The 22050-nt window shown below is 46.8% G+C and overlaps 1 protein-coding gene across 1 annotated transcript in view; it reads left to right on the forward strand.

The window, feature by feature from the left end:
• Window positions 1-22050, forward strand: part of COL22A1 (collagen type XXII alpha 1 chain) — a 253599-nt gene that overhangs the window by 75192 nt on the left and 156357 nt on the right. Inside the window, exons 11-12 of the mRNA XM_045561068.1 lie at window positions 973-1035; window positions 5613-5651. Coding sequence (XP_045417024.1) covers window positions 973-1035; window positions 5613-5651 — 102 coding nt within the window. The remainder of the gene's footprint in view (window positions 1-972; window positions 1036-5612; window positions 5652-22050) is intronic.

Consider the following 22050-nt stretch of genomic DNA (forward strand, 5'->3'; position numbering starts at 1 on the left):
AGAGAGATGTGAAAAGAGTGTGGAAGGCAGTGTGGAGAGTCGGCAGGGAGGGGGGCCCGAGGGACCAAGAGGAGAGGCCCCTGTGCCACCTGGGGAGGGGGTCAGGACACCTCCAGCCGGGGGCCCTGTCCTGCTGGGCCCAATAGAACAAACAGGAGCTGCTCAGACCCAGAAGGCAGGGAAAGGCCTCACAGTCACAGGGAAGAGCACAAGCGAAGTGGCCACGTGTTCCTGAAGTGTAAAGAATGAGGCAGGACAAGAAAGAGATAAAATTCCAGACCAAGAAAAAAGAAAAATAGAAGAATCAAACCAAGGGCTCATGTATTTTACATTGAACCCTGTCTTAGAGCAGCTCGTGGGATGGCAGGAAATCTGGGTTTCCGTCCCACCCTCGGCCAGAGGTGAAGCCGTCCCCCCGCCTTGCGGACGCTGTTTTCCCCTCTGCCCGTCCACTGTCTCTTCCCAGGCAGTCATGAGGGTCCACGTGCTCACGGCACTGACTTATTATGGAAATCGAATGCCCAGGTGACCCTAGTCGACACCTGGCAGTTTCAAAGCACCTTTATGCTCTTAATTGTGTGTGCCCTCATGACGACATGCCCATTTTATGGAGTGGAAGCCTGAGGCCCAAAGGGAATAGTGGCGTACTCGAGTCATGTGGCACAGCTGGCGTGTGAACCTGGGGCCCTGGCCACGGGGTCAGGGGTCGGGCCATTCCCAGGGGTGAGTGTGCGGTGCTTTCATGCACTGGCTTTCTCGAGATGTCCTGAGTTCCTGGAATTGTGATGTTAGGTGATGACTTAGACGGTTCCTCCTCCCCAGGGGTGGGGCATGTGTCCTCAGGGTACAGTTGGCAATGACGGAATCAGCTGCTTCCGGGAACTGGAGCCAGTTGGCCGCGGGCAGCCTGTGTGGGCGGGAGCTCTGTTGGAGGACCTAACCTGATGCTTGTCTCTGGTTTCAACCCCTCAGGGAGACACAGGAGCCATTGGGCCTGTTGGCGCTCCTGGACCCAAGGGAGAGAAAGGTGACGTGGTGAGTAGAGTCCAGCTCCTCTGTGTGGCTGAACCACATGGCTGGTGTGGGGGACCCAGGGACCCCCTATTGTGCAAATCAGCAAGTGTGGGCTGAACTCCTGGTGGTACCAGGCACTGTGCTCCTGGCTCTCCTGGAATGAAGCCCAGGCTTCTCTCCACAGGCATGGAGGCCTGCTGGACATGGCCCTGGTGCCTCTCCAGCCTTGTCCCTTGTCAGCCCATCCCCAGAACTCTGTACTTCCAAATCAGCACGGTTATGATTCCCCACACTGGTCATTTTGTTGTGCCCTCCCTCACCCTGGCCACTGCACAGGCTCTTTCCTCTGCCAAGAATAATCCCTCCCCACAATCCGCCTCATTCTCCCCTCCCCACCCCTTCATGCCTGGCTCACATGTCCCCATCATTCAAGCTCAACTTGTGTCTAACTGTCCAGGGCACCCAGGCCCCCACCTCTGTGCCCCCCCTTGCCCGCACTCCCTCCGCTCCAGCATCGGGGGCCTCCTGGGAGTCCTGGTCTGTGGTTCATCATCAAGGCCTTCCCAGCACCTGGCCTAGCATGGCTGTGTTGATGGCTCCTCATGAGAGAGCCGGAGAACATTCTGAAATCACAGAAATCACTGAAATTAGAGAACAAACATGGATGTCCTCTGTTACCTTGAACTCTAGGAAGTGGTCCGTGTCAGAATTATGACCATTATTGTCTGCCTGACACCATCAGCACGAGATCAAGGCCAAGTAGCACTGCGGTTGAGGCAGGGCCAACGTTACACAGCCTACATTCAAATTCTGGTTCCACGACCCAGCTCTGTGGACTGAAGAAGTTGCTAGAACTACCTGAGTTTCATTATTCACACTTGTGAACCAGATATAAAAATAATACCTACAGAGGTTCTACTTCTGGAACAACAGCATGAGGGAAGAACTCTGTAGATCCACTCCCCAACAAAAGATCCACACCTAATGAAATGCTGACATTTCTCACCTCCTGCATCCAGAGTTACAGAGGAGAAACTCATGGCAGGTGCAGGCAAGAGATAGGGGCTCTCTTCTTCTACCCAACCCCCATTTACAGGGTGAAGGTTCCACTGCAGACACGACAAACCAAAGGTGTTGGAGTCCTGAGCACTTCTCCCCAGGTCACTCGTGGGGTGGAGAATGCAAGCTGAGAAGACCAGAGGCCACTGCTCCTGCCCGGCAGGGCTGCCCCCTCCAAGAGAAGGGGGTCACTAGCTCAGCTTCCCATTTCCAGAGCAGGAATAAATAATCCTTCAGAGCGAAGAACTCTGAAGTTCTCCCAGAGTCACTGACTTGGCGACAGAGTGTGGGGAAGTATAAGGGTTCGTTAGAAACAGAGGGGATTTGGGTGGTAAGAAACTGAGAAAAGACTGTTAGCTCTATGAGAGCAACACACTAAACCAGAGGCTAGCGACTTAGCCAGTTTCCCAGCGAGAACAAAGGAGAAGCACAGCTGGGAAGAACCCTTCTGGGATCAGGAAAGAGAAAACAGCAAAAACAAACACTTCAATGACTAGCCACAACTACCCTTGCAAAGGGGACCGAATTTAGCTGGATCAGCCTGTGGAGCAGCTAACGTCACAAGGCATTGTGGAAAACAATAAGGTGGTCAGATGGAAACTAGGGGAGCCTAAGGGATGGATTTCATATCAGCAGAGGCAAACAGCTTAGCAGAGAGATCGGGAAAAGAGACTGTCAAAAATGCCCTGCCAAGACCATTGTCATCCCAGGGTGACTGTGTGCACATCCATGGCCCTGTCCTCTGAAGAGTGGCATCGGAGATGTAATCGAGGCAGGGTAGTTTACTAAAATAATATAGCCAGGTCAATGAGAAAATAAACAAGAAAACAACAACATTCCTGGAAGGAGAAGTGTTAATATCCCAAGTTGCTATAGTACCTAAAATGTCCAGTCTGCAACAACAACAAAAAATTAGTAGACATGCAAGCAAACGGGAAAATAGGAAAAGAAAGCAGGCAACAGAAATTGCCCATGAGAAGGATTTAAGAGACAAAGACTTTAAAGTAAGCATTCTAATTGTGTTCAAAGAACTAAAGGAAGCTGTTCTTAAAGAAGGAAAGGAAGGTATGATGATAATATCTCAACAAATGTAGAATAACAATAAAGAGATAAAAATTGAGAAGAACAAAATGGATGTTCTGGGTTTTAAAATTATAATAACTGAAATTTTCTTTAAAAATTCACTAGAAAGGCTCAGCGGTAGATACAGACTGGCAGAGGGAACATTGGCATTCTTGAAGATACAGCAATAGAGATTATGTAATCTGAACAACAGGGAGACAAAACAGTGAAGACAATTGAACAGACTTGGAGAAACGAAGGGGGTCATAAAGTGCACCAACATGCACCTACTGGGCAGCAAAGAAGGGAGGAAAGGGGCAGAAAAGTATTCAAAGAAATAATGGCTGAAGACATCTCAGATTTGATGAAAAGCAGTAATTTACACATTCAAGATGCTCAATGAATTCCAATTAAGATAAACACGAAGAGATACACACTTGTAAGCATCATAGTACAAGTGTTGAAAGACAAAAAAAAAAAGAAAGAAAGAAAGAAAGAAATTAATTGAAAGCAGCATGAGAAAAAATGATATATCATGTACAAGGAAGACCCAATAAGATTAACAGCTGACCTGTCATCAGAAATAATTGAGGCCAGGGCTAGGCGCTGTGGCTCATGCCTGTAATCCTAGCACTCTGGGAGGCCCAGGTGGGAGGATTGCCTGAGGCCAGGAGTTCAAGACCAGCAGACCTGTCTCTACAAAAAATAGGAAAATTTTCTGGGCATGGTGGTGTGCACCTGTAGTCCCAGCTACTCAGGAGGCTGAGTTGGGAGGATCACTTAAGCCCAGGAGTTTGAGGTTGCAGTGAGCTATGATCACACTGCTACACTCTAGCCTGGGTGACAGAGCTAGACTATGTCTCAAAAACAAAAACAAAAACAACAACAACAACAAAAGAGCACTAAAAAGTGGAAGAGTTTAGGACTAAGAAGCAAGTTTCTATACCTCACTGGAAGACAGTTTTTCTAAATCTGGACTAGATCCTGTTAAGATATATATGGTAAACTCTAAAACAACCTCTAAGAAAACAGCTCAAAATATATAGTGAAAAAATCATTCAAGTAATAAAATGTTACATTGGAAAGTATTCACTTAATCCAAAAGAGAACAGTAAAGGAGAAATAAAGGAACAAAAACGAGACAGGAGGCATATAGAAAACAAAAAGTAAAATGGAATATGTAAATCCAATTATATCAATAGTAACATTATGTGTTAACGTATTAAATGAACTAAAAAGCAGAGATTTTTAGACAGGATATAAAAACAAGATCCAACTATATCCTGTCTATGGAATATGTACTTTATCTTCAAAGATAGAAACAGGTTCAAAGTAAAAGGATGGGGCATATATGTTTTGAAAACAGAAAACAAGAAACTGGAGTTATTATACTGATATCAGATAAAACAGACTTCAAAATAAATGAAACTAGAAATAAAGAGGGACACTTTATAATGATAAGAGAGTCAAGCCTTCAAAAATATATAACAATTATACACACACCTAACAGAGTTCCAAAATACATTAAGCAAAAACTGACAAAATTGAAAGAAGAAATAAACGACAATGGTTAAAGATGTCAATACCTCACTTTCTATAAGGTATATGAATGTAGAGAAATTGGAACCCTTGTAGATTGCTGGTTAGGATGATGCAGCTGCTTGGAAAATGGTCTTGCAGTCCTCAAAAGAGTAAAAGTAGAATTATCACATGACCCAGCAATTCAATTTCACTTTTTAAGTATACACCCAAAATGCAAACCTATGTTAACACAAAAACTTACACACAAATGTTAATAGCAACATTATCTATAACAGCCCAAAGTAGAAACAACCCAAATGTCCATCACCTGAAGAATAGATAAATAAAATGTGTTGTATCCATAAAATGTCGTATCATTTTGCAATAAAATGTACTGAAACATGGTACAACATGCATGAACCTTGAAAAGACTTTACTAAGTGAAAGAAGCCAGTTGTAAAAGGCCATGTATTGTATGGTTCCGTTATACAAAGAGTTCAGAATAGGCAAATCTACATGGAAAGAAAATACATTAGCTTGCCTAGAGCCAGAAGAAGGGGGAATGGGAGTCACTGCTAATGGGCACGGGTTCTTTTTGAAGTGATGGAAATGGTCTAAAGTTGATTGTAGGGATTGTTGCATGACTCTGTGCATATTACTAAAAATCATTGAATTGTACATTTTAATATTTGAATTATATATTATATGAAATATAAATTCATAAAACTGTTATGGAAATAAAGAATTGTACCTATAATATTGAGTTGTTGGAAAAACTAAGTGTGATGACACTCATGAGATTGCACACTCAGTAAGAGTAATCATCTCTTTTAGAGGGTACCGGGCAGAGCCGATGGGAAAGCACCCAATCCTTCCAAATCTCGGGGTGCTGCTGCCACAGGGACTGTCACACCATGGAGACACTCTGTAGTAAATGTTTGTCTTTCTTTCTCTAGGGCAGAGGACCTTTTGTCCAAGGAGAAAAGGGGGAAAAGGTAAGCATCTTCCTTTTGTCATATTCTTCCAAGGAAACAGGATAAGGGGACACAGGCGTGGGAGAGCTATGTGCTACCTCTATGCTGCTCGGCAAGGACTCGGGTGGGTGAGAAGAGGTTTCCCTGGCCAAGTGCCCGGCCTGGCTGTGTGTCCTTCCCAACTCAGGCGGCTGAAGCATATGCAGTGCTCAGCAGGAAGGGAGAAGGTGGAGACAGGACATGGTGTTTGGAGAATTGAGAAGTAGGACATATATGTCTTGGGGAATTCAGGAAATATTCTGTTAGAGAAGTTGACATTTGAGCCACACCCAGGAAGTGGAAATTTTTGGCCAGGGTCTCCCAGGCAGAGTGAAGAGCATGAGGAGAATTCGTGGGTGGCCTAAAAATGATCCGCACAGCTATGAATGTTGCACCTTCTCGCGCCTTCATCAGAACGTGCACTTGCCCCACAGAACCTGGAAGATATCAGATTCACCTGTAAGGAGGAAAAACAAAGCAGGGAGTCATGAAAAATGCCATTTTCTGCTGACATCGGCCATTAAAAACAAACATACAAACAAAAACCTCCCATGTTCCTGGAGAGGCAGCCACAAGACTTTATAGTGCACATGTATGTTGATGATTTCATTAGAGTCCAGGCACCTGTAGACTTGGTGTGTGATGTCGTTGGACCCTGGAAGGGCATCCATTGCCCAGAGGGTCACATCAGGCCCGTGCATGGAGCTGATTGTGTAATGCAGGTGCCGCTCCCTTAAGTTACAGTGCAAACAGCGTTCACGCGGCCATTCTCTCCCTGCATGTACCCTTACATGTCTAGATTTACTCTACAGAGGTAAATCAAGGATATGTACACGTACATACCCATGTGTGTGTAAGTGTTTATAAGAGAGACTAGAAACAAACATAATGATGAGCAGTGGGCAGAGGGGAAAATAAGTTATTGTACAGCTAATTAACAGAACAGCACTCGGTGATGCAAAATAGCATTTAGGAGAATAATTAATGACCTAGAAAGTGCAGACAATATTTTGTTAATTTTTAAAACACATTTCAAAATCTATATACAATATGACCTCAATTATGTGTGTGTGAGTGACAGAGAGAGAGAGAGAAAGAGGGAAATTAATGTTGGAAACAAATCCCTATTATTAACCACTGGTTATCTGTGGGTGACAAAGTTGTGATGGTATTTGTTTTCTTCCTTATCCGTCTTTGCATCTTCATTTATTTCACAATGAACTTCCTCTCCATTAGAAGCACAAGCACACACTTAACATTACTACCATGCGAGAACAGAAAGCGGTGAGAGGGACAGCGTGACACACAGCGTAATGTGAGCTGTACGGCCGGGCAGATCTGGTTCATCATCACTCTGCCACTCTCTAGCTCTGCCATCAACTTTTGAGCCTCTGTTGCTCGATACCTAAAAATGGGCTAATGGCAGCCACCTTCCATGACTTCTAGTGATTTGAAAACACAGCACCTGGAACCTAGATGCTCAAATTCAGCAGCTACTTTTTGTTTTAATTTTTAATCTGTGTAGTTTTATTTTATTGGTTTAAGAACATTTAACATGAGATCTGCCCTCTTAACAAAATTTTAAGTGCAGAGTACAGTATTGTCAACTGCAGGCACAATGTTGCACAGCAGAACTCCAGAACATGTTCATCTTGCTTCACTGAAGTGTTACCCCTACGGGTTAGCAAGTATCCAACTCTCCCTCCCTGCATCCCTGGAAACCAGCATTCCAGTCTTCCATTCTACAATTTTGACTATTTTAAGTATCTCCTGTAGTGGAATCATGTAGTATTTGTCTTTCTGCATTTGGCTTATTTCACATAGCATAACACCCTCCCGGTTCACCCATGTTGTTACAAATGGTAAAATTTCTTTCTTGTTTAAAGCTGAATAGTATTACATTGTATTCCATATTTTCTTACTATTCATCTGCTGATGGACATGCTTCCATACCTTGACTATCATGAATTATGCTGTAATGAACATGGGAGTGTAGATATCTCTAGATATCTCTTCGAAATCCAGATTTGATTTTTTTTTATTATATGCCCAGTAGTGGGATTGCTGGATCATATGGTAGTTCTATTTTTAACTTTTTGAAGAACCTCCATACTGTTTTCCACAGTGGCTACACCATTTCGCATTCCCACCAACAGTGTTCAGCAGCTTCTTTTGTTGTTACTAGCATGCTTGGTTCCTGTGGGCACAGATCCAAGCACAGGGTATTAATGGGACACCCAGGTATTCCTGTGTCAGGAACTAGGGCTGCCAGGGCCCTTAAAGTCAGAACACTTGGTCTGGGTGGCACTTGCTGGGCAATACTTTGTGACTCTGTGACCCCCTTCTCATGGACCAGCCTTTCCTCTGACTGATGTGTTCTCCTTTACGTGTGTTCGTATCGCCAGGCAGGGGCTGACAGCCTCCCCCTCTCTGTGGGCAGCAGGTGCATCTCTGCCTTGTCAGTTCTGGGTCAAGCTCATGATGGGCAGCTGTGGTGGCCTAGTCTCCTCATACCTGAAGGCACCTCCCTGGTGCCCAGAGCCCTGCCTGCAGCAGCACATCCAAAACCTTGGCACTTCCCGGGGAATAGCTGCGGCTGGGGGGACCTCCTCACTATTTGGTGCTGGCAGGAGAGACAGACAGCTGAACAGGTGCTGGCACTTCCAGCTCTGTCCTTGATTGACATTTTCTTCCAGTTGGCTTTTTAATCAAAGTCTGAGTCTAGATTTTACCACACATTAGCTGTGTGATTTGGAGTGAGTCACCTCCTTCTCTGGGTCTCTGCTTCCTTGTCTGTCAGGATGAGGGGGTGGGATGAGATGATGCATAAAGGCCCTTTCAGGCAGCAGCTCTGAGACTTGGGGCTCAGCCCACCCCAGCTCTGCATTCTGGGGCTCTTTGCTGTAACTTGGAGTCTCTGCTTCCTCTCCAGGGGTGAGGGACTGAGGGTTGGCCACGGGGACAGATGGGGTACATAGAGGGGAGAAGGCCACCTGTGACTCATGCACTTCACTGGGCTTAACAAACTGGCTTCTTCACTGAATATTGTCTCCAACGTCATTGCCAAGTGCAGGGGGATTAGATAGACTGGAGGCCGATGCCCCAGGGGTCATGATACTCCTATTCTTACTGGCTGTGTTGTTCAGACTGTTGATGTTGTAATTAACTGCTGTGACAGTGTGTGTCGGTTTCTACAGGCACCTGCTGAGTGCATTTTATGTTATCTCTCCTTGTTCAGACCGTGCTTCAGGGAACACGCTGCTGTGCTCATTTCATAGATGAGAACATAGTATCAAGGTCAAGTGACCTGCCTAAGGTCATAGCATTAGTGAGTGTCTGGGAAACACAATCACTGATTATTACTAAAATGCTGGGGAGCTGGAGAGTTGATGGAACTGCCTGTCCTGCAGCCGAGGAAACTGAGGCTCAGGGAAAGCGAGTGATCAGCCCAGGGTTGCATAGCTGAGAAACTGCTGGAGAACTTGGCCTCTGGACCCTCCCAGATCCCTCCGCTGCCTGTCCTTGGCATTTCCCATCAAATGCCCAACGCTGTTCTTGGTGCTCTGGGGCGGCCTCCTCTCTGGTGCCTGTTCCACCTCATGTTCACTGGTTCCTGGGCAAATGCCCCTCGGTGTTTCAATATGCTGTAACTGAGGTGAGAGAAAGGGAGGCAGGCTCTCAGGGTGCCCCGAAAGAGCTACCCACAGCCTAGATGTTGGGGATGTGGAAGGACAGAAAGAGAAGGAATGGGTCCTTCAAAGAGTCTGGGACACAGCTGTCACTAAATAAGTGCTTGCCAAATGGATGGATTGCAGACCTCCATACATCCAGGACCAAGGGCCAACTCTTCTCAGCAGAAGGATCACAGACCCTGGGCTTGAATGTACCCAATTTGAAATTCTGTCTCTACCTCATGTTAACCACATGTCTACCCATGGGTTACTGTAACCCTCAGTTTCCTTTACGTGAAAAAGAGAAAATAATAGTGCCTACCATATAAGGTTGCTGGGAGGATTCAAGGAGAAGATAGAAACCTATGGTTTGACCCGGTGGCTGGTGCAGCAGGTACTTGAGAACCAGTGAAGCTGTTCTGGTGACTCTATCATAATTTCCAGTACTATCATGGTGATGATAATGATGACAACATACAGCCAGTGCTGGAGTCGGGAACAGCGGGGTGGAAGGGATGACCTCCAGTGACCCTGCAGACCCTTGGTTATTCCATCTTGAGGAAATTAATTAGGACAGTGGAGACACTGGCGTGAGGTTCCCTTTGGGTGGGCAGCTGAGTGAGACCCCATTATGGTGATGTGGTCTGCAGAATCAGCTGGGCCACGAACCCCACAGGTAGTGAAAGATTTAGAAACAAGAAAAGCAAGGGGAAAGTTCATGGTTTCCAATGAACTTCCTTGTAGCACATCCTGAGGATCCTTCTGCTCTGGGGGGACCAGAGCCTTCAAGGAAGGAGCCCAGTGGTGCCACTGCATCATCGCTCCTTCCTGGGCCCACAGTGCCTCTCGTACCCCGAGCGTGGAGTATGTGCTGCAGTTTCCTCTGAGCAGGATGTCTGTGCTCTTCCTGGCTTATCCTCTGTTCCTGAGAAACCTGGTGTCTGGGAGGGCAAAGGGGGCCTTGATTTGGGCTCACATATGAGCTCAGGTGGTAGAAAGAGCAGGTTTGGGGAGTTGGACGGACCTGGGTTAGGATCCCAGCTCTGCCAGTGGCCAGGTGACCTTTGGTCTGTGTCTCTCTGGGCCCCAGCCCCTCATCTGCATGGTGCAGCCACCGACACCTGCCTGCTGGGTCTGTTGTAGGGATGACAGGACGTTGATAATGTCCATGAAATCACCATGCTCAGTCCCTGGCACACCGTAGGTACATGTTAAAAGTCTGTCCCCTTGCATTTATTCCTTTTCTTTTTCCGCTAGAAGTCATTGCGAAAATCCATTTAAGAGTGGCATATTTGTGTCTTCAGTAGCTAGTATTCAGGTTCCTAGTTTGTGGGCCAGAGCAGTGGCCTCACAGAGCTCTCAACCTGCTTCTTCTTACTGGTCCTCCAGCGAGGTGGGTCATACCATCTCTAGTATTAACCCGCCCCCCATCACACAGGGAGAGGGGGGCAAAGCTATCAAGTAGCACTGGCTCATCCACAGGGTGTGCTGGGGGTAGATCGGGGACAGTGGTCCCATCAGCAAAGTGCCAGAGGGTTTTCCAGGGTACGTGGTGCTGTACTTCTGGTAAAAAAATGAAACCCCAAAAAACAGGTGACATTTGACTTACCAATGCAGATCTACAAAATTACCATAAGCGCAATTCCTATGAAGGGAAAAACAAAAACAGAATCAAGATGACCCCAAGCAGATTCTGTTCATTACAAGTATTCTTAATAACTGCAACTACAACAAAAAGTGGAAACAACCTAATGAAAAATTATATTACCTCAACCAGATGGACAGAAATAAAAATTAAAACAACCTTATAATATGGAGCTATGCATGCTATGTAATACAGATGAAACAGTAGAATAGAAATCTATGTACGCTTACGTGTAAAAAGATGTGTGTACAATGAAAACAACCAATGCATTAAGGTAGTGGGATTTGGGGTATTTTATATATCATGGTAATTGCTCTTAACGGTGCCAGAATATTAGTACAATTGCAAACATTTAACCAAAGATTAGGTTTCATCTTACATAATGAAAATCTTTTAAATATAATATGTTCACAATTTTTTATTCATGAAATAAAAAAAATATGATTTTGAAGGAACATACACTGTCTCCCAGCATGGGATTTGTTGGCTACTGATTGGAAGGTGTGACGGCTGACGGGCCCACGTGCAGAATACAACAGCGGCTGAGGCTTTGGAGACCTGGTGTTCCCTGTCCTGCTGTATAACCTTGGAAAAGTCACTACAATTCTCAGTGCCTCAGTTTCCACACCTGTACACTGAAAATAATAGTAACAACATCAATCCTCTCTCGAAAAGGTGATGTGAGGGTTTCATGAGTTTATCCACGGAAAGAACTTAGCGGGGCCCTGGTGATTAAAGCGACTTCAGAAGGCATTGGCAAGAGGCAGTCTACACCATCCGACCACTGGATTCTCTGCATGCTGATCCATTCAGGTGCATTATCCAAGTTCGTCCAAACAGAACGGGTTCAGTACTTCTGCTTTGAAGGCTGGGGACAGATGCTCTTTTCCCTCTGGGTCCGAGGCTATGAGGATGGAAGCCTCTAATTTCCTGCAGCCGTTTTTCTGCCATGAAAGGAGCCTGTCTGAGGAGGATGAGGTGACACTGAGAAGAAGCTTGGCCACAAAATGGATCCTTGGACTACGTGAGGGTGCGGAATGGAGTCCAGACCCATCTGAGCAGCGTCCGCCATGCTCAGACCCCCGAGGGCATGCATTTCCTGCCAAGGAGTTCACTTTTTTTAGGAAAGGAGTGGTTATTAATATTAGAGTTGGGTTGGGATGTCGATGGTGGCAATTTAGACAGAGACTGGCCCAGACGAGGCGCTGAAGGGATCCAGTGTCCCCGGAGTGGGCAGGAACAGAGGACACAGGAGGATGAGGGGTTGACAGACCTGAATCAAGCCTGTATCACACCTTAGAGAGAGTCGGGGGCCCTGGAGACCCACAGGGAATGAAATGGGGACAAAGTATCCCATGAAGCCACGCTTGGGTCAGCAGCTAGGTACTCAGCATTTGGTAGAGTGGAAAAGCAATAACAACACCAAAAGTCCTTTCTTAAGCATTTTCACAGAAATCCATATGGCAGTAAATAAAACTTCATATGGATTTTCTGTTGAGATTTCACAGTGTGGTGCACCAGAAAGAAAATATCAGCAAGTGAATATAAGAAACTCAGCTAAATTTTATTGGCTTTGTTGACTCAGCAGCAGATAGGATTTTGGGTCACAGAAATGTCGGTTCATTGTCTTTTATGGTTTTCTTCAATTTTTACTGGCACCGTAAACCTGATGGGGGATAAGCATGGTGAAGGATGAGTCTCTGAGCCAGCAAGGAGCCAAGGCTGTTCTGACTGCCTGGGATGTGGACTTCTCAGAGCCGCGACTGGAGGTTCTGAAGGGGGTGCCAGGGTTACGTGAAGCCCACCTGAATGCTCTGAAAGCACAGTGTAGGAGAGTCTCTGTGGGCTGGTTCACCATGAAGTAAAACAAACAAGGTGCTAGTTACAAACTGGGGGAAGCAAGCCCAGGCCATGGGGGTGAAATTAAGAAGCGTTCTTAGACAGGCCGGTTCACAGCAGTTGGCTGGGTGGCTTGGCTCCCAGGTCATAGAAAACTAGGGTTCTGGACACATTTATTCCAAACCAGGACCTTTTCGAGCCTACTGCTCCGTTGTCCTCTGATGATGTGAAATGAGACAAAGCAGCCTTCTCCATGTTGCTCTGGCCTATGGTGGCCTGTGAAGCAGTCGGCCCTTCAGGTCAGCATGCCTGGAATTCCTCAGCTGCAAATGTCTTCCTTTGGTTTAAGCCTGTTTGAAACATACAGGTGCACATGAATTGGTGTTTGACCTTAAATTGCTTCTGTTGTCACACTGCTGTGTTACTTGGTAGATTAAGTCCAGTGTGTTTGGAGTGCATGTCGTACCTGATGTGTTGGGGCTCTGAGTGACCTTCCCCCAGTATTTGTCTCCTGCCGATTGTGGGTTTGTCTTTCTCAAGACACTCTCAGGATGTTTCTACCTCCCTGCCATTGACTCTTCCCCCATAGTCATTGTCCTCCTCTGCCTGTTGAAATCGTCAGGATGCTTCTGAGCTAGGGAACTTCGAGGTGTCAAGCACTGAGCCAGGCGGTTCCATGGACACTGTCCCATTCATTCCTCCCAAGTATTGCAGGGGGAAGGCACCCTTATCCCCATTTCACAGAAAAGGGCAATGAGACTTAGAAAGACACACACACACACACACATACACACACATACACACACACACACGCACATTGATATGATTGATTCTATGGTAAATAGCTATAGGAAGAGCACAAAGTAGTTTATAATAAGCTCTGGCTTGTTCAAAATCATAACAAGTACCTGTTGAGAGACAGGCATGGGGGACCAGACAGGGACAGAGAGATGGGGGTGTGATTAACTCAGGAGCCACCTCTGCAAATGAATGGAGGGAGCGAGGTAGAGACATAGAGTGTTTAGAAAAATGATCACTCTGACCACTGCATGGCTAGGAAGGCAGAACCAGGGAGAGAAGTGATGTTCCTGCTCAGCTCTGCTTCTGATTGGATGGGGACCCTGCAGGTGACAGGTCTGCCCTCACAATGACACCTCTCTGCCCTCAACATGGCAGACATGACTTGTGCTGTCCACATGGTAAAAGAATGGGCCCTTCTGACCTGAGCTGGGTTCTTTTTTTATTGTCATTCAAAGGCTCTAATTGAAATTGTGAGATGAGAAGACTCCTTGGAGGTAGAATTGGACTGCAGAGGTGGGTGGGGAATGATGAGGAAGCCCTGCGACTTATGGATTTTCTTCTGAGGGCCTCCCATCTAGGGCAGTGACCAGGAAAGGTTCCATAAACCATAAGACACTTTGACATATCAGGGGAACTATGGTTTGAATGTTTGTATTCACCGAAATTCATGTGTTGACATCCTAACCCCCAAGGTGGTAGTATTAGGAGGTGGGGTTTCGGAGAGGTGATTAGGTCATGAGGGTGGGGCCCTTATGAATTGTATTGGTGCCCTTCTAATAGAGACCCCAGAGAGCTCATTTGTTCCTTCTGCTATTATGTGAGGTTACAGCAAAAAGACAACCACCTATGAACTAAAAAATGAGCCCTCACCAGACACAAGATCTGCTGGGATCCTGATCTTGGACTTTCTAACCTCTAGAATTGTAAGAAATATTTTTCTCTAGTTTACAAGCCACCCAGTTTATAGTATTTTGTTATAGCAACCCAAAAGGACTAAGACAAGGGGTACCTTACATAGGTGAAATGCATGGCCTAGCAAGGAATAGCATACACACTTTTAATTTTTTAAAATTCTCTCTGAAATCATAGGATAGGTGTTAGCAATAGCAGCCATGCAGGATTCACTGGACAGCCCTGGTGATTTTATCTGCAATACTACTTTATCGGAAAAGAAAGTGCCATATAGTGGAAAGAACCATGGTGTCAGCCTTTTATTGACTCTTGATGTTCCAGGCTATTTAGTTTATAAGCTTCAGCTTCCTACAGCCCCTTTAAGAAGGTTGGGCCACGCCCAAGGTCACAGAGCTGATGAGTATGAGGAGTGGAGGCTGAGTCTGCTGGCCACAAGACACGAGAGGGGGATCCACTGCATCGGCCAATGTCACTCTCTGCTCCTCCCTAAACATGATACTGGTATCTGGGAATTCTTGACCCTCAAATACCATGTCTCTGATAGCAATCAGCTTATTTTATATAAAGGCTGCATTATGGAACCTCTGAGCTAGCAAATGTAAATAATATGTTTGTGTTTATATGTGTAAAACTTCTCAGGTCTATTTATGCCATTTGCCTTGAGCTCTGGGTCCCTTTGTCTTTGTTCACGACTGGCTTAATCAGCACCCCCCTATCTCCTATTCTTAGCCCGTGCTTTAATGTGCATTATTCATGGTTATCGAGTTGGGTAACTGTGGTTGAGTGCCTTCTATTTTTACAATAATTAAAGGGTTTAGGGGAAAAATTAGTGTCGCTGCTTATGTGCCCTCAAATAGCCTTGTAGGTTAGGGGCAAAACGCTGAGAGAATAAATAGAGGTGCCACTGGCCCTGTCCGTGGTGCTGATCGACACGGAGAAGTTTTGCATTCACGGGCTCTCACAGCCCCAGGCAGAGCTGGGAGAGGAAAGTCTGCACTTTCTTCCAGCTCTGTCTGACACTCGGGTGCTTTCCAAGTCTCATGGAGCAGTCACAAGACCAAAGGCTTCATACAGGAGGGTGAGACCACTTATGGGAAGGGTAAATATTGGACTCTTGGACTGGGAGGGCAGGGAACACTATGGGCACAGACCCTGGACGCAGGCTGGCTGGGCCCAGGCCTTGGCTGCACCACTTAGCAGCTGTGTGACAATGGGTCTGTTACTTAACTCCTGTGACCTTTGCTTTCCTCGTCTATAAATTGGCAACTATGATAGTAATACTTGCCTCAGAGGATTGCTGTAAGGATTAAATGAGCTAATGAAAATAAATGACTTATATTTGTGAAAGTGCTCATAAATGCTAAGTATAATTACCATTACACCAACAGAGGGTCCGATTTTTTTTATACACCAAATGACATCTTCTGTGTTCTTAGCATTAATGAGGTCTTATCCCCAGAGGCTGTCAGCAGCTGGGCAAAATCAGAGCTCTTCCGCCTTCCCCCGAGGAACACTTCCACAACTCCCAAGGACTCAGGAAGCCTAGAGAATGTTGCTAGAAAGCATGTCCCCAGTGAGCCAATATAGAGGTCCTTTCCTTTCTTTAATTCATCTTAAATAACTCACAGAGCATCTAAGAAGAATAATAGCACCCAATATTTACACGCACTTGCTGTCTGCTAGGGTTTGTGCACATGCTACTTAGTTTAATTTTCAAGGTGGGTATCATTGTCCTCATTTTATAGGCTATTAACTGTGGGACCAGGCTCAAGTGACTTTACCTCTCCAAGTGGCTGAAACAGGAGTTGAACTCATGTTTCCTAACTTCACATCCTCCAATTGTCTGCTGAGAAGTGGTTCTCAGGCTGAGCATCTGAATCCCCAAGAGGACCTGTTAAACCAGTGTGCTGGACCCCACTCCCAGAGTGTCTGATCCGGGGGTCTGGGGTGGGGCCACAGAAGTTAACTTTCTAACAAGACCCTGAGTGGTGTCCATGCTGCTGGTTCAGGAGCCACACTTTGACGACCACTGCCCAGAGTATGCCTGAGACCCTGCCTAAAGAAACTACTCTGTCTCCTACCAAATGGATGAAGCATGTAGTAACAAAGCCTCTCTGGCAAAGGAGCAATCTCTTTGTCAACATTTATAAATAAACCCTGAAATTTAATTAACCAAAAGAGCAACAGAAATATTTGTTTTCTCATTTCTCTGTATATTTCCCAGTGAGACAACAGAAGGATCCCTGGGGCTCTGGCTGCCGATGAGTGGGTGTGGGTGGGTGGATAGTTTCCCACTAAATGGCTGCCCTCCCATGTGCCTCCAGATGGGCTCACAGAGGCAGTGAGTTTGGGGGGCGTGGGTGGAAGAGGGTCAGAGCTTGGACTCGGAGTTAAGCCCCGACCAGTCAAAGACGGTGTGTGACCCAGCTTTGAGTCACACACAACTGTGGCAGGAATAGGAAGGAAGGTCCCGCTTCTCTGAGCCTTGGTTGTCTCTGCATTGGGTTTCACATGTGTTTTCTGTTGTCATCCTCATAACCCATGTTGATTTTGTTTTTATAGGTGGAAAATGGAGGCTTGGATAGTCTGCTCAAAATAATAGTACCTGCTGCTTGTTTTGAATTTCCCTGTATATAAAGCATTTCCCCAAGTGTTGCCTCCAGGTACCCTAATAGTGGGCCAGAGGTGCTACCTCTCCTTGCACCACCCCCTGGGCATGTGCAGGAGCTGAGATCCAGGTGGGGAAGTAAGCTGTCCTGCTCCACTAACGTGGCAGGGGCTACAGGCCACCCGGACTTTCTCACTGCAGCCTGGGCTGTTCCTTCCCTCTCTTTCTCTCCTTCCCTCCCTCCCTCCCTCCCTCCCTTCCTTCCTTCCTTCCTTCCTTCCTTCCTTTCTTCCTTCCCTTTCTTTTGTTTTCCTTTTTTTCTTCTGTATTTCATTGTAGGTCCTTAGCTACCCATATCCCCTTTAAAAGCCCTCCTGTGCCCGACCTTACCAATTAGGCGGCACCCTCCCGTCTTTGCCCACTTCTCATACTGACCCAGCCTGTGCACTAGGAGGAGTATTTCTAGTTAACAGTAGATATAATAGAAAAATTAGCAATTTAATAATATTATAAAGTCTACAAATTGTGTCCACATTTATTTCTCATCTGAAGGCATTGTGAACCTCTATTTAACAAATGATGAAACTTGAGCTCAGAGAGGTTAAGTGACTTTCCCGTTGGGATGTGAACAGGCAGCCTAGGGCTGTCACTGTCTCTTTTCAAAGCCATTGTAAGCAGCTGGTGGTGAGTGCAACTGAGAAATTTTGGAAGGTGTGTCAGAGGCGCTTGGTGGTGTTGGTAATGTTAAGATTAGGTGATGCTAATCTCATGGGCTGCCTGGGTCTCAGGATGACTTGGGGTGGATGTTTCTCTGAATGTGTCTATTTGCAGTGCCAACTTGGTTATTTTAACCATGTAAAAGAAGATTCCAGAAGAGATGTTACACTCTCTGACTCAGAAAATATTCACTTCTATGGAGACCAGTAGCTGGGCTCTTTGAATACAAACCAGAGGTGGCCCCATCCCCTAACACAGCGGAAGTGGTTGGTTCTACTACTCCAGCCATCTGAGCTACTCTGTCCCGTTGCCCACGTCCTTGGGAAGCACAACTCCTGAAGCTAGGTTGGCTGTCCCTACTTACTGATGAAGAGGGAGACTTGGAACATGTCACTAATGTGGTCAAAGTCATCAGCACTGAGTGAGTGGGACCATTTGAGGCTGTGTCTTACTGGCTCTTGGGACCATTACTTTTCCACCACACTCTGCTGTTCGCTTTGTTTCTGGGGCTTACACACCCCCAAGACTAATTTTAGAGTGGGAGGGGGATCCAGTCTCTTCCCTTACCAGCCCACAGGGCTCTAGAAAGAATCAAAGTCTGGGGCACCTGTGAGGCCCTGCGCCAAGCCAGGCACTGGAAACATGAGGGTGATCAAGTGTTCCTCCTCATCTCACAGGGCTCCCATCTTGTGGACGAAACAAATTCACACAGACACCTGCTGGGCACCTCTTTGAAAGAACCAGTGGGGCTAGGAAAGTGACAACTGTGTGGGAAGGCAAAGGTTCTGGAACTCTTCAGAGTTCTCTCTGGCATTGTCCCTGCCTCATCCCTGCCTCCCTTAGGTGGACACTGCTCAGAGCAGCAGTGCTGTGGTGCTCCCACCTTTATTCCTGAGGGAGGAGTCCACCGGGTCATCCCTTCCCTGCCGTCAGCCACAGGATTTCCTGACTTGCAGGAGTCAGAGGACAGACTGGTCACTCAGGACCGGCCATCTACAGTGGGTGACAACACCTCAGGCAAGTCGCCTGACAGGCCTGATTCTAGAGGGAGGCGTCGTCTAGGACATCCCTCAGAGGACGTCCTTATCCTTTTGTGACATTCCCCCATTTTGGAAAATATTGAATTTAGACCTAGGGTTGTAGGGACATGGTGTTAAGGGGGCTGGTGCCCCCGCCATCAGGACATGCAGAGGCCATTTGCCCAGTTAATGCAGGAGGAGCTGGGGGATGGGACTCTGGAGACAGGCGGGGCAGGTGGCCTGTTCCTCACCACCAGTCACCTGGTTCCAGGCAGAGCATCTATGTCTAGGCCGTCGAAGGAGCATTGCTTCCCGGTGCCCCAGGGGAGCAGGGCTGGCTGAGTCCACAGGGGAAGGCCACGGCCTCTGGAGAGGGAGAGCCAGGCTGGATGCTCAGGCATTAACTGCCCCAACCTGCCTCCCTCTGCCACGCTGACTCCCAGGTGGCCCTGAGAAAGTTGCCCTCCTTGTTTCCCTGTGCTGGGATGTAGAGTGAGGGTGACAACACTTGGCTCACAGGACTGTCTGGCTCCAGTGAACTGACGTGTGTGTAGACGCTCTTCCGCACACAAACACTGCAACTTTGGGCAAATTACTCACTCTATCTGTGCTTCAGCTTCATAAACAGTGAAATGGAGATGTGTCTCCCTTATAGAACTGTCATGGGGCTGAGTTAAATGCAGTGATGATGTGACATGCTCAGCGCCTGGCACATTGCGAATGTGCGATAAAGATGCGCTATCGGCAGCAGCATGTTTAATATTACTTTAATGTGTCCTTACTAACATGACTTCACTATGACTGTTCTGCATTGTCATCCCTGACAGTAACAGCATGGCCACGAGTCTGTTAATCAGTGCTCTGTACTTCAGAACCACCTCCACCTGTGCGGGCCACTCTTTCCATCTCTGGGGAGTTAAGTTTCAAAACAGCTAAATGCAGAGGTGGCCCCCAAGCTGCTGATGTGTAAATAGAGGCTGAGAAGCCACTTGCCATGCAGCCAACCCCCAGGAAGGGTGATTATGACAGCTTGACCCATAAAAGCACCCCACTAACCCCTATTTTTCCCAGGAAACGGCTGGCCTGGCCACAGGACAGCTTCCCCTTCCCGTGGAATAATCCTTTCTCTTGTGAAACATCCCCAAACTGCTCATCTGCCCCCTTGGATTCAGCCAAGGATGGCCCCATGTACCTGAATTAGCATGTACCCCCTCCAAAAATTCCACCTAAATATAATACTTGCTAACCTGAGACTATCTTGGTATTTCCTCTTTTTTCTGTATAAATAAGGTTGACTCTCTAACACCTTTGAACCTCCTGCTGAAATGAAAACAATGGCAGTCTGGTCCCCACCACAAGTTGAGGAACAAACAGCCTTGGTTCACATTGTACTGGGCCCAGTTTTGCTCTGGGCAAGGCTCCAAGAAGCAGCGGCCCATCTCCCCACCTCTGCTCTGAGCCTGGCGGTTCCTTCACACATCTGTGACAAGGGTTCCATAGGCATGGACATCCCCAGAACCGCCATCAGCAAGGGCATATGGAAGCCTCCAAGAAAACCTGCCATAAAGGAACCTGTTTCACAGAGTCTAACCTTGCATTTCACAAAGTCATTTGAAAAAAGGACCTCCCAATTTTCCTCCCCTTCATGCCACGATGCATATCAGCTATTATATAAATCAAATTGGCATCACACAGAGCAAACTTTGAAAATGCTCCACGAAGCACCCTAGAGAACTTTCATAGTTACAAAAGGTTTTTACAATGGCTGTGATTGTTCTCACTTTACAGAAAATGAAACTGAGACTCAGAGAATAAATGATTTGCCCAAAGGTACCTACCCTCCTCTAAGCAGGGGTCACAGGATCTAGTCTGCAGATCCTTAAATGCCACTGGCCAGGCTGCCTTGCCAAGAGATGTCCCCTCTGCACGACTCCACTGACATATACTCTTTCGTTCTTCTCCTGGTCCCAAGCCTGAGTACTGTGTACCACTTGCCAGCACATCAGTGTTCTGTCTGCTCATGGTGTCTTTGTCTTTACTACTGAATTGTTAGGTGACAGCAACAGAGCAAATCTGTGGCCATCCCAGCAATCTTATCATGCATATGGCAGCTGGTAAAGACATCATTTCCCAGGCCATGGGCATGCTGGAGTGGCATGATCCCATATGATCCCGACACCCACGATGGGCCAAGGTGGCCGGAGGACAGGCGGCACCAGGAAGCCCAAGACTAGCCCCTCAGCAGAGCGTGGGTGCCCTCGTTTCTCAAACCTCGCCTCACCTGCAGCCACCCCCACATTGCACCCCTGATGCTGGTACAATGTGGGGCCTTCCAGGGTGCATTTAAGGTCACACCACCGGGAAGCAAAGCTGGGATGGACTCACATCTATCTGATAGCAGACAGGGGCAGAGACATCTGTTGATGTTTCTCTTCAATACCACATTGACTTATATTAGGATGTGGAGGCCATAGAAAGCAATTCTTAGAAATTTTAAGTGTGTGTGTGTGTGTGTGTGTGTGCATGTGTTTGTGTATCTTAATTTGTAACTAAAAACTAGAACTGTATAATCCCTGATGTACCTTTGAGAAAATAATACTTATCTCACAGGGTGATGATGAGAACTAAGTAAGATGATGTTTGTAGTGATATACTCCAGCCCGTATGTTTTATAAACTTTACACACAGATCACTGATGTGTTTGCTCATTGAGGAGCCAGCGCCCTCACTTTTGAGATGGAAAAGCTCAGAGAAAGGCGTTGCTCTTGTGCTGATGGGAGAGGGGGCCAGGCAGAAAGTCTCGGGCGGATCCTCTGATTGGAATCGAGGTGTTGGGGCTAGATGGGAGCGCAGAGGTCCTGGGGTCTCCTTTTTCTAAATTGCTCTTTCCAGGTGTTCTCTGGAGAAGTGTGTGGAGAAGGAGGAGGTGAGGCGCCTGGCTCCAATCTCCCCTCCCCACAGCTCCTACATGTTTATGTTTGATGGCTGCATGTGATTCTCTAGACCGAAGTTTGTCCAGCTTAAATTAAAAAAAAAAAAAATCAATACCTGTTCTACCCAGTGGTTCCCACTAGGAGTGATTTTGCCTCCCAGGAGACAGTTGGCAGCAGAGGAGACACTTGTGGTTGTCACTGCTGCCATCCACGATGCTGCTGAAGACCCCACAGAG

The sequence above is a fragment of the Lemur catta genome, chromosome 9 (assembly GCF_020740605.2).
Source record: "Lemur catta isolate mLemCat1 chromosome 9, mLemCat1.pri, whole genome shotgun sequence".
Taxonomy (NCBI): domain Eukaryota; kingdom Metazoa; phylum Chordata; class Mammalia; order Primates; family Lemuridae; genus Lemur; species Lemur catta.